This window comes from Pseudorasbora parva, chromosome 9, assembly GCF_024679245.1.
Source record: "Pseudorasbora parva isolate DD20220531a chromosome 9, ASM2467924v1, whole genome shotgun sequence".
NCBI lineage: Eukaryota > Metazoa > Chordata > Actinopteri > Cypriniformes > Gobionidae > Pseudorasbora > Pseudorasbora parva.
In genome coordinates, this window is record NC_090180.1 from 45,719,464 (window position 1) to 45,737,340 (window position 17,877).

A 17,877-nucleotide genomic window follows, 5' to 3' on the forward strand; every position below is an offset into this window, starting at 1 on the left:
GTTCCACAAGATGATATTTATCAATAGTAGTCGGCCAGATAAAACTGAAATGTGTAAATATCAGTTCATATTTTAATTTATTTTGCATTATTTTTCAGGTTTTCCATTAGCACGGCAAACCTGTTCACATTATAATGCAGCTGAGGTCAAAATAAATCAAATCTGAAATAAATCAAATAAAAGGGGAGTGTGGAGGGTGAGGATGACTGTGATGAAGCGGGTTATGAGCTCAGCACCTGGACATGACGCTGCTCCCGCTGTCCGCCGAGGAGTTGGACATGTCCAAGCCGTACATTTTGCGCAGTTTGGGACGAGCGCGTTCGCTGGTTTTGGGAATATTATGAGGCATGTCGTCCAGGTCGTCCAAGGTGGACTGGCGGGAAAACAGCATGGTGGCGTCGGTGAGTGCGCTGATGGATGGACGGATGGACAGATGGACAGATGAGTGGAAATATAATGCAATGAAAAAGATGACAAGAAATCATGAGGGAAACTCATGAAAACTTCAAATGTGTTTGTCATGAAAATCTCACAATGCAAAAAATTTATTATTTTGACTCTAGGATGAAATAAAACATATTTTCTTAAGTTATGTGATTCAACCTAGAAATAATATTAGTCAAGGATGAGCACCTGGACATGCTGTCTCTGGAGGCGAATCCAGACTGGAGAGAATCCATACTGTGTCCGACCCGTCTGCGGCGGCCTCTGATTGAGCCCGAATCCTCCTCGCTGATCCGGTCTAGTCCAGATTCACGAGATCCGTTCAGTTTCATCTGCTTCTGGTAGTACACATGGATGCTCTCACGGGACGGCACGTTTCCCTGCGGGACGAAGCATAAAGAGTACAGATCAGTTCTAGACCCCACGCCAGCTAAGCTGATTCACTGAAGGTTTGGATTATTCTCAAAAATGTGTTCCACCTTGTGCCCTTTCCAAAAGGTACCAATGCATCTGAACTACATTTAAAGTTTAAACTTTTTTACTTGTTCTCAATTAAAATTTTGCATTACTTTAATTTTTTTTTAAATTAGGTATTAAATGGCATTCAATATGAAACGTAGAGCAGTAAAAAATATAATATTATGCTTTGGAATGTTGTGAAGAAAAAGTTTTCCCAAGAAAAACACTGATAAAAAATACATACACTCTAAAAAATTCTGGGTAAAAAAACAACCCAATGTTGGGTCAAATATGGACAAACCCAACAATTGGGTTGTTTTAACCCAGCGATTGGGTTGTCTTGAGCAAATATTTAACCCAACCGTGGGATTGAAAGAACCCAATCGCTGGGTTAAAACAACCCAATTGTTGGGTTTGTCCATATTTGACCCAACATGGCTTAAAACAACCCAGCATTTTTTAGAGTGTATACTTGAAAAATACTTGACTGTCCACCTCTGACACACACACTCATCAACACATTAAACACACACACACACACACACACACACACACACACACACACACACACACACACACACACACACACACACACACACACGGTACCTATATCATGGTCTTTATCGCTGTGTTTGATTTAAAGTGGGCAGAATGCCACAAATGATGACTGATTTTTACCCTGTAAGCAGCAATGCAGCTTTAACTTATCAATGCTAGCAAATGACCATGGTATAAGTGGGATAATCGACGGCTAGATGTGCATTAAACGATTTAAATGCTCTGCTGTGAATCTGGCAGTTCTTTGCCTCGATGTCATGCATTAAAATCGTTTAATGCACATCCAGTGGTATGTATAACCATTTGCAGAGAACCTTTTTGACTTCTCTGGTCAGCATGCAGCGCTCAATGCGCAGAACGGTGGAGATGTCGATGTATTCTCGGCAGACGGAGTTCAGCCACTTGGTGATGCTCTCGACGGTGGTCAGAAACAGCACCCAGGTGAACTTGATGATGTTGAAGACCCTCTTGATGATGTTGTCTACAGGAAGTGGAAAGTTATGAGGTTTTTCTATGTTTATATGAACTGGTAAAGCGAACGTGTGCCATGATGAACACACCTGGTCCGTCTGTTTTCTCTTCCTCTGAACTCTGACGTTCTTCTTCACCGACCTCTATCGCCACATGACCTGCACACAGGAAGTTGCTCGTCCACTGAGACAAAATTTAGGATTATGGCCACAAATTTGACAGATTTGAAAGAGCGTTGTACCTTCTTTCTTGTCTTTTCTGTGTCTGCGCTTCCAGAAATAACGCCTCCCTTTGCCTCTTTCCTTCAGTACGGCTTTAGAGTCAGTGATCCAGGTGTGATACACAAACTACAGAGCAACAGCAATACAGATTCATCCATTAATGAAGCGTATAGTGTTGTACGAGGACATAAACACACAAACATGTTCAGCCATTTCAGGAAACCAGTAGAAATTGAAACCATGATTCAAGTTTGCAATGTATTTTTCATTTTTTCCGATCATGAATTTGAATTTTATTCCCTGAAAAGGCTGAATTTGACTTGGATAAACAAGCACATCCACACACAGCATACAAACAAAACAACTGTTCACCATCTGAATTTTCCAAATCTTTGAAAAGCCATTTTACATTGCCGAATCACATATACATGGATATCAATGAGCATTTATTTAATTATCAAATTAATTAGAGACGTTTGAATGCAGGTTACACAAGAAAATGGAAAATTCAAAGCTGGTGCAAATCACATCATTTACTAGCAACAAAATCAAATGATAACATTTTACAATAAGGTTCCACTTGTTAACTTTAGTTCATAAATAACAATGAAACATTTTTAGGTAATGTTAATTCAAGAATTTACTAATACATTACGAAAATCAAAGTTGTGTCTGTTCGTATTATTCAATGTATGTTGTATTTTTACTTATATTAACAAAGATATTGTACCAAATGCATTGCTTATCAACTAATGTTATCTCATGGGACCTAATTGTAAAGTGTTACCAATTAAATTATTAAAAATAAACATAAAAAAGTGCCTTCCCAAAAACCACCACATTAAACAAAGACATCACATTCACCTCTAAATCATTTCCATCCCATGCAATCCTTGAAGGAGTATTACACCATTTCATATCATTTATAATCTCATTATATATCATAATTGGAGCAACATGGAATGGAAATCTTACAATAAAACACCATCAACAAACACAGATGAGACACAGAGGACCCGTTCCCTGCGGTGCTGGTACCTTGGCCGCTCTGATTAAATACTGCAGAACGGTTTTGGGCAGTTTAATGACTGATCTGGGTAAAGCCACGAGGGCCGAAGCAAACTTTCTGATCGCTCGCTGAGAGGAGAAAGAACCAGGAGAAAGTCACAGCATCAGTATCCTGAAGCCCTTCAGACAGTTACAACACGATTACAACAGGTGAACAATCAATAGGTTTGTAACTAAAAAGATGGATGAACTGGAACAGATGCTGAGGGGATTTTAATGTTGGAATTATCTTGAGAGGAGAAGATGCACAGATGATGGATGCTGGGCTATTTGATTGGGGATTAGAGAGGAAAACCACAGAGATCTCATTAAAACTAATATTTATTTCGATTAAATTGAGATCTACCAGAGACGTTAAAGTCTCCAGCTTCTCTCCTGAAAAAAAGTCCCCAGTAATCTCACACCCGTCTCCTCTAGAGTTTCAGAACAGATCTCAACAATGTCTTAAACTGTTCTCAGATTTGTGATGATACCAACGCCTGCAATCAAAAGTCAGGCACATATGATATTTCAACCCGATCACACATAAATGCGTATAAATAGTACCAGTGTGCAATGTTGTGGAATGTATACGCCAAAACTCATTTTCGCGTGCATATGATACGCACTTTATGGCGTATATATGACACGCGCTTGGGTAGGTTTAGGGTGGTGGGGTGGGGGGTTCGTATGTATAATACGCCATAAAATGCGTATCATATGCACGCGAAAAACAGCGTGCCATAGACACGCCAAAATGAGTTTTGGCGTATACATTCCACGACATTGCACACTCGTACTATTTATACGCATTTTTGTGAGAATACTGAAGGGGGTGATTCTGAAATCCACTGCCGCTTCAATATACCTGTATATATTTATATCCTAATTAACTTCATAATCAAAACTTTAATCAATATTTATCCTGCATTATTATAATGATTCTATCCAGTTATGATTTTGTTTTAGTTTCTTGTTTTCTAAAGTGTGTATTTGGTCCAAAACTGTTAGGGGTTAACAATACCCTGGATATTTTCTCAAAGGGTTAAAAAAATAGTCTGTTTTTTTTTCTGACTATAACTTAAAATGTCAGGTTTTACCGGGTTAAAATGGGTTAGTTTCTTCATTTACACAAAAATGTACGTTTTTCTCCACAGCGGTTCACTCACCTGAAAGGCTGATCTCTTGGGTGGTTCTTCATCCTTTTTCTCGTCATCTTCCTCCTCCTCTTCACTGTCAGTTTCAAACAGGTAATAATCACCACTTCTAACCACTGAGAGAGGAACGAAGGAGAGCGTTTAGCCAAAATGATCACAGAAAATCTGTAAACTGTAGAATAACATATATTAGGGCTGTCAAGCGATCAACTTTTTTAATACAATTCATTTCAGGATGTGGACATTTCATAATTTAAAGTCATTATTGTGTTAAATGAAAAAAAGTGCGTAAAAGTGAGTAAATTTGATTTAACATTTAATTTACTACACAAACTTTTAGGCTTCAACAGCCATGAGGGTGAGTAAAGGATGACAGAATTAAACATTTTGGGTGAACTATAACTTTGATGGGTTTGAAAATACATTTTTCTTCTTTATTTTAAATGAGTAAGTATTGTATTTATAAGTTATAAGTAATATTTTCATATGCAAAATTGTATACAATCAATATTACATTTGCACTCATGCTATTCAGAACAAAAACAGCCCTCGTGTGATACTGATAACATAGTGATAACCATATTGTGATATAGACAATATATGGTAAAACTCATACAGGGCATTTTTTCCCTGATATCTTACATTTTTGTGTAATTATAACTGCATATTACAGGCTCCATCACACAGCTTCCTCTTTACCACCAATCAAATTCATGAAATGATGACATATACAGAGGTCTCGGGCGGGTGCATTAAATATGCTAATAATTTTTTAACAGTTTTTTCCACAAACAAATTAATTAAATTAATGCATTAAACCGACAGCTCTAATATATATGTACATATGTATATAACATACACAATTTTGCACATCAGAAAATACCATTGAATCTCTTGATCAAACTCACCTGAATCTCTAAATCTGAAAACCGTACAATCAAACTTAGTTTATCAGGAATTGCAGAACATTTGTAAAGCAGTACCAAAACAAAAACAATAAAACTGGAGAAGATCTTGCATATCACATTTTATGTATTTTAATAAAACAACAATTACCAATAAAATCTAATAAATCCACAAAATGAAGGAAAAAAAGAAAAAGAAAAACTACACAGTTATATCTCTAGTTGGGTTAGTCAGTACGCGTTGTCTGCAGTTTCACAGTTGCATAAAAAACAGTAATTGGAATAAGGAAACTGCCTTGTGTCCTTGAACAGAAGAGCCACAATGGAGAGGGAGTGCAGGGGAGGATGCTGGGAAAACATGTCAACACTTTATTTAAGTGACAAAACCAAATACTGGCCCTTTAAAGCTCTAAAAAAAGACACATTTTCTACAGTGATTAGAGGGTGTCTCATTAATCATCATGGTAAACAGTAATACCGTAGCTTTGGACAGGATCATGATAGTAATACTATGGTAGTGTTTGCAGTACATTGGAGAGCATGTAAATACCATAGTATGTGAATATAGCAACCATATTCAATCATGAACCATGGTATTACTGTCTGATACCACGACTGTACCACCAGGTTTTCCTTAATAACAATCAGCATTCTAATCAATATATAAAACAGATATTAACAATGATGAAGTTGTTTATAGTGCTTCAGTATCCCGCTGATAACGGAGATCAGCACATCAACGAAGACAAAGTAAACACCATCTCACCCTATCACTCGCTGTAGAGCACCAACACTATGAGTTTGAAGGCATTTCCTTTGCTTTTTGATGGTTTTCTGATGGCACTTTCTTTGTTGAAGAGGATATAAAGAGAGGGACCATAAACCTTTGGTTTAAAAAGTTAGTTCATCCAAAAAATGAAAACCTACTAAACCTTCTGACACGCAATGGAAATCAAAATATGCAAATTCTTATTCTAAATACAATGAAAGATAAAAGTTTTCTAGCTGACTACATTTGATTTGTTTGAGGCAAAGTAATCAAGATATCACTAACATAACTACATTTAGCTTTGTTTTCTGCTCTGTATTTTCTGCCAAGTTTGGGTGTTTTTGTTTTCGAATAAGCAGTGGTGTAAAGTAACGACTTACAAATACTCTCGTTACTGTAATTGAGTAGTTTTTCTCAGGATTTTGTACTTTTTAAAGTAGTTTAAAAACAGTGTACTTTTACTTTTACTTGAGTACATTTTAAGTGCTGTATCGGTTCTTTTACTGCGCTATTTTCCCTAAACCTGCCGTCACTACATTATGTTTATTTATTTTTTCTGTCAACGTGATTGGCTAAGACGAATAATCAGTCCTGCGTGTCCATGCGTCACGCGCGTGACTCTCATCAAATCAAATCAACCATAGCGACCAGCCTAGAGTGAAAGGCACGCACACTTTATGAAAGGGGGTGAGTGCTGGCTACTGTATGATCGCCTTAAATCGCCTTAAACAATTACTACAAATGGACCGCAGAATATTACATTTCCTAAAACATGTATAAATGGTCTGTATTCTGTTAGCGCTGCACAAGCTCTTCATTCTGCTGGAAACTCTTCATTTAGCTCGATTATTTGCCAGGCTTCAAAGTGTATTAGGCATTAACCGATCAGCACTGCTAGATCTTTGTCCCTTTAGTCGATTTTGTTTAGCATGTAAACATATTAAACCTGCTTTCTGTCAACATATTGAAGTGCATATTTTAATGTAATGTGTTCTCACATGGCGATTTAAAATTGCAGGCCATGTATATAGCGAATAACTTTTATAAAACATCAGATTTTTATTTAAATCAGGTTTATTTTTTAATTCCAAGCAAAAATAATCAGTGGTGAAAACTGAGTTACTCGATTCTGATTTCTATTCTTTTTACAGAGAAAACGTCCATTGAAATTAAAGCAGTAGCCTACAACGAATGCGTCTTGAAAAGAAATAACTTTTTTTTTGAAAAGAAAGATTTTTTACGTGAAATTGTTAATGTACAACGCTTTGCAGCCTTTTTTTAATTAACTGCAAGAAAACCTCTACAGAATGGTTGTCATAAATGTTACCAGATTATTGGTTGATTTCTCAAATATTACATGGCTGTATTTTTTGTGCTAACAGTCAAAAATAAAAATAAATATTTAAAGAAATATTTTTTGGTGACATCATGTTTTTGTTCTTACTGAGAATCTTCCATTAAAGAGTAAGCTAAATGTTTAATTTGCAGGGTATAAGGTGGACTAACATTCATAGCATAATACTCACTACTCTTGAGTATTTTTTTTTTTAAAACGGCTACTTTTTACTCCTACTTTGAGTAGTATTTAGGACAGGTACTTTTACTCTACTTAAATTACATTTTTTGACAAGTAACAGTACTTCTACTTTTTCAGTACTCTTTCCACCACTGCGAATAAGACTCTTTTGTTCACCAAGGCTGAATTATTTGATCACAAATACTGTAAAGAAACATTAATATTGTGAAATATTATAGAATTTAAAAATAACCATTTTGCTGCTTAATATTTTGGTTGAAACCTGTCAGGGTTCTCTGACATTTTATCCGTGTTGTTTTACAGAGAATTGGTTATGCTCTGTTATCTGCTTCCTTGTTCCCGTTCTTGCTTCGTCTCCTTGGTTACTGATTGGTTCGCTTACACCTGATGCTCATTCCTTTGTTTAGTTTGGTCTGTTAAAACCCTGTATTTTGTTCAGTGTTTTGTTCATTCTCATCATTACTTTGTTAGCTATATATATATATATTAGGGATGCACAATGTCCACGGTTCAATACATACCTCGTTTTTTAACCATAGTTTTTCTGTTCGTTTTTTTTTTTTTTTTGCTATTCTATTCTTAGGCGACAGAAACAGAAAAAGGGTTGAGGAGAAAATGTTTTTATTGCAATTCTTTATTTTACTTAAAAGACTTGAAAGCCCTAACTTAAACTTAAAACTTTACCTAAAAAAAACCCTTGTACACATTCCCAGTGTATTTTATAATATAAAATAAATAAAGATTGATATATGTGGCAGTGGCAGCTCAGAGATGTACAGTAGCATTTAAGTATGAAATTGAATTAATAAATGCAGGCTAAAATTAAAACTACATAGTCTTCAATATACAACATTGATTAAAAGCTACTGTATTAAAGGTCTTTTTATTTATTTATTTTTACATATTTTAGAGATGAACTGTCCCTTTAATTGGTTTACTAGGCTGCTGCTGTAAATTGAAGACCTGCTCGCATCTCATATATACGCACGCGATTTTACTTTCACTTTAGACATAACCCACTGTGTTTATATGTTAACCTGGTGTGTATTTGACAGTATTAGCTCAGTAAGACTGTCCAGTAACCACGTGTGTTTGACAAAGGTTTAGTGCGCGCGCTCAATGCAAAAAAGTGCATAAGCACGCGAATGAAATGTTTAGCCGGAAAGGCTTTAAAACACCCCCTAACTTTAGTGCATATAATTGGATATTTGCTCATATCAGCTTGTATTCGAGAAATATTTCAAACGGAGAGAAATAGACATAATGATTTAAATGCAAAACCGAAAAAAACGCAATTCACCAGTGTGTATTGAACGAGAATGGCGTACGTAACAGTTCAATATTATATTGAGTATTGTAGCATCCCTAATATATATTATATATATATATATATATATATATATATATATATATATATATATATTCTTTCATTGTAGAGAAAACAGCATTCTGCTTTATAACTTCTTAAAACAGTCCATTGAGGGGGGAAAACATAAGGGTGTAAAGATGACTGAATTTTCATTTTTGGATGAATTATTCCTATAACATCAAGATGGCTCTCATTGATAATTTTTTTTCAAAATCGCTCTCTTTTCCACAACAGAGTTTTTGGTGGATTTTAACAAGGCAGAGTGATTCTCTACTGTACGGCTCCGTTCACCTGCTTGTACGGTCACATGACAACAAGTCACAACCATCCAGACATTCAACTTTTCCTTCAGCAGCTGTACAGATCTATTTAAGGCATCAAACGGGTGTCATTAATATATCCTTAAACCTACTAATCACTATTTTGTAAGCATTTCATAAAGTAATTAAAGTGGTCATATCATACACACAACATCATATCATTCTTTATGATATGACCGCTTTAAAGAATCTACCACTGGTGGCTGATGTATTTTTTGTACAATCAAAAATGTCCTCAGAGCCTTAAATAGATGTAGAAAAGTCTAAGGTCTGGAGGGTGTGTTTGTTGTCTTGGAGGTCTGACAGAGCCCCAGTGCAGTATGGGAATCCTCTGACTTCTGGTCAAGGACACAAGGAGCAGTGAGATCAGAGGAAGGTATGAGGAACCTACTGGACGCATGATCAACCCAAGGCCTCCACCACTGCTTTTTTTGCACCTTGTTTTTCTTTCTCTCTGCAAATGAAATGTCAGAGCATTAATGAAAGCACGTCAGAAGTGACGGTGAAATTGGAAATAAAACCTTTTCGTTGTTGCTCTATAGACAATGTGAACATATGCAGTTAAACACATACACAATGCTCATTTAAGAACTTGTTTTTTACTGTTTGAAGTTTCTAAGAGAGGACATGGGTTTTATCCCATTTACAGACATCATACCATCATCATCATCATCATCCTCATGGTTTTCATCGGGTGGGATGAGCTTCTGCTCTTCTCCAGACACCTGAGTCAGGCTGAGCATCTTCTCCTTCCCTCTCTTGAACTTCTGCTGCCGCGTCTTAATACGATCCATCCTAAATTAATGCATTCAGAATGGCGACAATCTTACTGATATAATAATATTCAATATTAATAAATCAAATAACATTGCATACATTGTTGAAATATACTGTTCAAAAGTTTTGAGATCGGTAAAATGCTTTTGAAAGAAGCAAATTGTAATTTAAACACATTGCTTACATGAACTAACATGTTGTTAGCATGTTTTAACAACATTGGTAAAGACAAATTAACATGTTGTTAACGTTTTAACACATTGCTAACATGTATTAGCATGATGTAAGCATGTTTTGTTTCTCTTACATGAACCAGCATGTTTTAACACATTGGTAATATAAATTTGCATGTTGTTAGTATGTTTTAATACATTAACATGAATTAGCATGTTAATAATATTAATTCCCTTAATATTAAATTCTTATTTATTAAACTTGTATAAAACCAATATCACATTTGTTATGCTAGATCTCTGGATTCGTGCACCCGCAGTAGTCTAAGTAATCCTCAAGCACTCTTGGTGTGTGTGAGGGATATAACGTTAACATTAACGTTACTTGATAATGTCAGATTGCACATCGTTAAAACAAATCGCAGACGATATATATCGCACACCCCTAGTTTCAACACATTGTTAACATTAATCAGCATGTTTTTCTAGTATGTTTTAACAGATTAACATGTATTACATGTTACTGGCATGTTTTAACACAATATTAACATTAATAAATGTATTAACATGTTTTAGCTGAATGCTAACATGAATTAGCATGCTAACATGTTTTAACACGTTGCTAACATGAATTAACATGTTGCTGGTCTGTTTAACGTTCACATTGGCATTTTAGCACCGAACCTAAAGGCACAGGGATACGTTCACAACCTGATTGGCCAGCTTTTATGATGTAGGATACGTGGAAGGAGACGCAGTCCAACCAAACATGCCAAGTGTGAACACACTCTAAGTCATGGAACATAAATGAAAGGATATTTCTCACTGTCTCTTAAGTTGCTCCATGGATCTCTTCTCCTCCTCCAGACGAGCTCTCACGGCCTTCACGATGCTGGCCTGGAATAACTCGGCTCCTCTGACAGACAGACAAACAGACGACAACAGTCAACTATACTGTACTTACATTTACACTAATTACACGCTACCAACCTAACATTTATGTAACAACTGAAGATACAAAAATATAAGTACAAATAGCCGGGTTCAAGCGTTTTAAGGCCTTTAAGCATAAAAATATGTTTTATTACGTTTTATTAAGCTTTTTAACAGTTATAGCGCCACCTATGGACCGAGTTTTTCTTTAGGAATGTTAAGCTTTTGGGTGGACTTGGCCAAGGTTGTTCTCAAGGACAAAGCTATAGCTATCAAAAGGTATTTAATTATTGACCTAGAGAGTCAGAGAGACAGTGGTTTTGTCGAGGTTGAGCAAAAAACAAATGTCTCCAAAGTTGTCTGATAGCTGTTTAAATTCATTGGCCGCCGCCGGCCACGTTTTTCGAGTTGCATGAACTTTCTCAAAGGCAGTCTAGGCACCTCGGACAAACAGCGCATGCCAATTTTCATGTTAATAAGACTTAGGGCCCTATTTTAACGATCTGAAACGCAAGTGTCAAAGCGCGAAGCGCAAGTAACTTTGTGGGCGGGTCTCTGCGCTGTTGCTATTTTCCCTGCGGGATAAATGGCTCTTGTGCCAGGCGCAAATCTAAAATGGGTTGGTCTGAAGTAGCTTCATTATTCATAGGTGTGGTTTGGGCGTAACGTGAATAAACCAATCAGAGCGGCATCCAACATTCCCTTTAAAAGCAGCTGCGCAAGTTCCATTATGGATCGCTATTATTATGGCGTATTTACCAGGCGCACGCCAGGAGCGGTTCACAGCCGAGGAGACTGATGTTCTTGTAAGAGCAGTGAAAGACAGAGAAGTTGTGTTGTATGGGGATGGGAGAAACCCACCCAAAATAGCGTTGGTTAAACAGGCGTCGGTTAAACAGTTTTTTCAGTTTTTCAGTCTATTTTTTTTCTTGGTTCTTGACGGACAAACCAATTTGTCAGATGTCCTTATATTCATATATGTCTTGCCACTATTGGGCAAACAGGTCTGATCCTTAATTACTACAATTAGCCTGAATAATTTGTAAGCTAGATTTATGCCTATTTTTTCACATCTTCGTGGCACACCACAATGATTTCCGTCATCTCATGTGTTAATATTTTTTTAGTGTAACAATTTATGATTTGTAAAAATAACTGTTGCATCTGTGTAGATTACATGAGCAAAGTGTATGCGCGTTGTGCACGCTATACATTATGGTCAAGCATGCGCCCTTAAAATAGCATAATGAACAACGCGCAACGCGCCACTGACTTTAGACCAGGTTTTTTCTGGTCAGTGGCGCGATTGTTTAATGGAACAGCAAAATAGCACCAGGGATTGTTTGCGCCGGAACACGCCTCCTTTTTTGCGCTGAACCGCCCAGGGAGCGCAAGTTCATTCACTAGTTTAGCGACGTGCTTCTGTGGAGGGAAAAGCGTGCTTTGCGCTGGTGCAAAATAGGAATGACACATGCGTCGGTGTACAAAGTCAATTGCGCTGGGTGCAAGATAGGGCCCTTAGGTTTGCATAGTTATAGCCATGTTTTTTCCATGTTATAGCTCCACCAAGTGGCCAGTCACCGCATGTTTTTTTCATGAGACCACAGAATGAGCTCTTACATATGTGTGCCAAGTTTGGTGAAAATATCTCATTCCGTTCATGAGTTATAACCATTTTAGTAAAAGTGGCTACAGCCACTTTGAACGTTTTATTGGCCCATAGAGACTGTGAATTGTTTTTTGATCATTATTAGTAATCAGACTCCAGAAAATCTTGCTGCTTTGATTCCGATCGGGCAAAAAACCTAGGACTATTTCTCCAAAGTAGGTTTTTCAAAAAATCCAAAATCCCCCACATTTCCGATGATCAAATCTGAGGCATTACAATTTGGGTGTTATGAGCGATTTCGTACTTTTGATCGCTGTAGCACGTTGTAGATGGTTTGAGTACTACCAGCCCTCAAAGTTTCAAGTCTCTACCACATACGGTTTGGTCAGCCCGATTTCTTTTTGGAGAGAATGCTGATCCTTGGAAATTTTTACAATTACAGTAGGGTTTCAGCGCTAGGCGCTTGAACCCCTAATTAAACCTCAAGCTAAAATTTTAACACAAACAAATCTCTGTACATGTCATACCGAGATGCGAGAATCTGTCCGGCGCGGATGTCTGCAACCACATGCAGGAAGTAGTAGCTCATGAAGACCCGTCTCTGCAGCAGGAGGAACGTAAAGCAGATACTGTCCCAAATGATCCCAGCCTCATCCTGCGGCAGGAGACATGTTTCTGAAGTCGTTACTGAAGTCGTTCCTGAAGTCGTGCCTAAAGACACAAAAAGAGCCGGGTTTCCAAACCTTGTACCTGGAGGCACTGCACATTTTTGGATGCATTTCAGGTCTTGGGATTTGTCCGAAATCGCCCCAATTCCGTTTAATAGGGAAAAACCCTCATTATTTAGAGGGGACAGCCATTTGTAGTGGTGTCTGAAACCATAGTGGACGTTAGCGAGTGCACTCATTCAATCCCACATTGCACTGCAATACGAGTGTACAACTGATGTACGCTTAACGGCTAGAGAATACCCATAATGCACTGTGAAAGTCGTGTGCTGAATGAATTCTCATCCATTTTCCAATCCGCTAGTCCAATGTGGCAACAGTGTAATGTCATACAAGTATAAATTCCTTTTAAATTGATTATTAAATTGTTTAATTTGGGTTTAAAACATCCTAGTTTCCATGACAGGGTTTAAGATACATTTTTTCATTACTATTGAAGCTGCCAGTTTCAAATTATTAAACAGCAAACACAAACTTTGCAAAATTAGCAACACCCAGTTTCCGAATTCAGTCACGTGTTTCCATTCACTCCTTTAAGTGGAATATAATAGTGGAGTAATGTAGGGAGAAATAAATGGGGGTATAAGGGGTGAGTTGAATCGGGCGCATCGAGTTCGGGGCGAGCTCGAAAATATGCATGTTGCAAAAAAGCCTACAAATTTGCTGCACACACAGAAATATTGGAGAAAACATTCCATTTGCAATTAAGTTAATTTTATATCATCACCTAATTTATTGAAAAATATTGTTTGTGGACACCACATTGGCTCGTTAGTCAAATGCATTCTGGGAACTTGAGGTCCCATTAGTTAATGCATTTACTATATTTAACAATCAGCGATACATTTGTTATTAATCTTTGTTAAGAGTAGTAAAAATACATCTGTTAAATTTAAATTGTTAGTTCATGGCAGCCCCGTTCCATTAAATATTATTAACAGATTTGAAATGTTGATGCTCCTGTTGTTCCTCACCATTGTTGGTTTTGTATTCTTTGATGGTGCAGGCCAGACTGAGCAGCTGAATTAACCAGCAGTTATTCTTCTTTAAAGAATCGATATAACCACACGCCAAAATCTGTGGAAAAATACAACACAAACAATTCCACAGCAGTTATAATTGGCAAAACTCATCTATTCATTTCTCGATTCACTTATTTTCTTTGTTTATGCATTTATTTCCCCTTAATAGATTGAAATAATGAATCGTGATTAGTCATGCTTTTGGTTGTTAACATGATTAATCTTACAGTTTTTCTCAGTCACTTTGATACATTTCTCAGATCAGAATTTCTCTGATCAGATTCTACCTGTTCAATACTCACAGCATTGTGTCTCTTGTGCACATCAAAAAAGCAGTTTCTCATTTCTTTGAACAAGTTGCAAATCCTTTGGTACATCCATGCAAATGGTTAAGTACAATTCTCTGATGTTTCCTACATTATCAGTTGCTTATATCATGTTGATCAAAATGTATTATATTAGGTCTCTGTTGAACAGTCTCACCCCCACAACATTTAGGCACAAGCTCATTGCATAAGTCTTTACATGCAAAATGGTTGAACAAGTTATCATAATATGCCAAGCATATTTCTATACTTTCTATATTTCCATTAGACTTTTTTCTAAATCTGTCCTGAATTGGTAAATTGCTCCCAGGTGAATCTTGACTTTATCTAACGAAGGTGCTTCTCATGAAACATCAACAAGCAGATAGCCAGAGCAACAGAGTGTTACAATGTTTGACAATGGAAGGACAAGGAATTTGTGTCCCAACAGACAGGATCGGCAAGAGGTGTAGGAAGATTGTAATTCCTTAATGTAATTTCTACATCACCGCATGTACAGTTTTTCCTATGTTCACATTTCTTCTTTAGGTTTTTTTTTTTATGTGTGTGTGTGTGTGTGTGCTATTCAGTGCTGTCTTTTCATTTCTGTATCTCAACGACATGTTCTGTCAATAAAATACAGTACAAACAGTAAGAGTGTAAATTTGAATCTTTTCCATTCTCTTCCAATTACACTCACACATACACTAAGATGTAACTTACAATTGACAATAATTGTCATCAAAACTTTAGCCATAGTTTCCATCAGAACATCCCTCCAGAGTAAACTGGTATATTGACAACATGACTAAACAATTTGACCGTCTTATCCGTACACAATGACACACGGACTTGTCATTCTGATGGCACTGACATGTTCATTGACACAGATATTTACTTTTGAGAGATGAACGAAGGATTTTGAGTAAGAGAGTGGCTTTTGCAGGTTATGGTGTTTTGAGAAATGCACTTACTGTTGTGCAAATTGTGAGTTTGATTCGAGAAATGTACCAAAGCGACTGAGAAAAACTGTAAATAATTAATTTGATGAAATTTGGCTCTAAATATGTTTATTGCGTTAAAAAATTTAGTGCATTCACATTTATATCAAAATAACAAAATAATATGTAATGGTCGTTTCATTGAAAACCAAAACTAAACTAAACTAAATGAAATAAAATAATAGAAATAAAATAAAATAAATCATGCTCAATGTGAAGTTTTGGTAGTTAACATGATTAACATGATATTTAATAAATATGTTTATTTTTAAAAATATAGTGCATTTGGTTTTAAAGTTTATCAAAATGACATAAAATTATATGTAACAGTTGTTTCATTATAAAATAAATAAATATATATATATATATATATATATATATATATATATATATATATATATATATATATATATATATATAAAAATAGAAAGTCTTTTGGATGTCCTTTATGAAAGGCCAAAATACTCAAAATGTAATTATTAAAGGAATGTTGAAATAAAAAATCTAATTGTTGCCAAAAAATAATTTCCCATTCAGTGTGTGATGGGAAGTCCGATCCGCTTTGTGAACTGGTTTTTTCAAAGAGTTTGTTTCAATAGACCGATTCACTTAGTTTGTGAATCGTCTACTTATTTATGCAATGGCATCACGTTTACACAATTCTTTTATTAAAGAACCCAATAATGATGTGAAACGTGGAAGTCTAAAGCATATTAAGTGAATAAACTAGCACATTAAAAATAGATCAAATATTCTCATAACTTAATATGATTAAGTGTCTGTCAGTCTTTCGGCTCTAATATTTTCTGCACTATGGTTGAAAACAGAAAATGTATGCATTTCTATGAGATATCAGATTGCACTCACAGCAAAGACGTTCTTCATTGTGATGACGAAAACGTTGTAAGCTATGAGGAAGTCCCAGTAACGGAGGATCTTCTTGATTGGCTTGAGTAAGAGATCGCCCCCGAAGAGCAGGAAGTAAAAACACGCCACCAGGTAACCCATGCAGAAGATGCTGATCCGAGTCGTGCCCGTGATGAAGATGATGGTCAGGACGAACCAGAACATGTAGCTAAACATGATCACCTTCAGCATGTCCAGGTACGACCTGAGAGAATTACAGCAGAGAGATGTTTGACTGACTGTCATCTGAGAGAAGAGCATCCAATGATATGTTCAGACGGCAGATTACAGTGGAAATCTGCATGCATTTGGCGGTAATTTTACGAAAGAGTTATGGGTTCAATCAAAGAGAATAATCTTTTGAAAGGGTCACAGATACATAATACAGTTTTTTATGTAACTTTTATAAATTTATCTGCATATTATAGCAGAGAAAGAATTGTATTAACAAAAAAATACTGTTACTAAAAACATTATTTCATATAATTATGCCAGAGAAATTAAAATAAAATAAATTAATGGTGCACTATGCAACTTTCCGTCCACTGGACGGCGCCTATTCTAAACAAATGCGTAGTTTGATGACGCCAAGTTTGAGCGCAGCATCTTGGGACATGTGGTCTTCACCTCACAGCCGGTGGAAAATAGGACTCGGGCAGAAATCATGTTCATGAATGCGGTTATTAACGTTACTGTAGTGTGAAGCAGAGCAGGACCGAGTGTTGTGGACCTGAGCACAGCTGCTGGAGTGATTGTTAAACAAACACACGGCTCGCGAGCAGCTGGCTTTTATTATGACGGGACACAGTTGCCGGGTACCCGCACTATTTCCGCTTTTCCGGTTATGATTTTGAGGTAATGCAGCTCTGTTTATCATACTAGATACATTTAAGTGTTTTGAAAATGATGTTATGACGTTACTCCGTGCGTTCACTTGTTCACACTGCTAAGAGTAAAGCGCTCCTGCCAAATAAAACCCTAAACCGAGGGTAACGCAGATATGACGCCAATGACAGGCGACTCCCTCACACGCTATGCTGAAACGTCCCTGTCTTTAGTTAAAATAGCAATTTTCTCACAATTTACAAATAGTTGGACACATTTGGGATATTGTAGGTACTCAACTGAACAAAATATACTGGCCTAGTGGTTTTTGGATATTTTAC

The 17,877-nt window shown here is 36.6% G+C and overlaps 1 protein-coding gene across 2 annotated transcripts in view; it reads right to left on the minus strand.

The window, feature by feature from the left end:
* Positions 1–17,877, minus strand: part of LOC137089282 (piezo-type mechanosensitive ion channel component 2) — a 103,878-nt gene that overhangs the window by 24,318 nt on the left and 61,683 nt on the right. The window contains exons 26-38 of one of the 2 annotated variants that reach the window (XM_067452823.1): positions 16,673–16,916; positions 14,452–14,554; positions 13,277–13,460; positions 11,034–11,123; positions 9,918–10,052; positions 9,649–9,710; positions 4,370–4,473; positions 3,192–3,290; positions 2,174–2,279; positions 2,022–2,090; positions 1,776–1,942; positions 634–824; positions 237–410 (exon numbers count right to left, since the gene is read on the minus strand). In XM_067452823.1, the coding sequence (XP_067308924.1) occupies positions 237–410; positions 634–824; positions 1,776–1,942; positions 2,022–2,090; positions 2,174–2,279; positions 3,192–3,290; positions 4,370–4,473; positions 9,649–9,710; positions 9,918–10,052; positions 11,034–11,123; positions 13,277–13,460; positions 14,452–14,554; positions 16,673–16,916 (1,728 nt within the window). The remainder of the gene's footprint in view (positions 1–236; positions 411–633; positions 825–1,775; positions 1,943–2,021; positions 2,091–2,173; positions 2,280–3,191; positions 3,291–4,369; positions 4,474–9,648; positions 9,711–9,917; positions 10,053–11,033; positions 11,124–13,276; positions 13,461–14,451; positions 14,555–16,672; positions 16,917–17,877) is intronic. The other variant, XM_067452824.1, reaches the window with a different exon arrangement.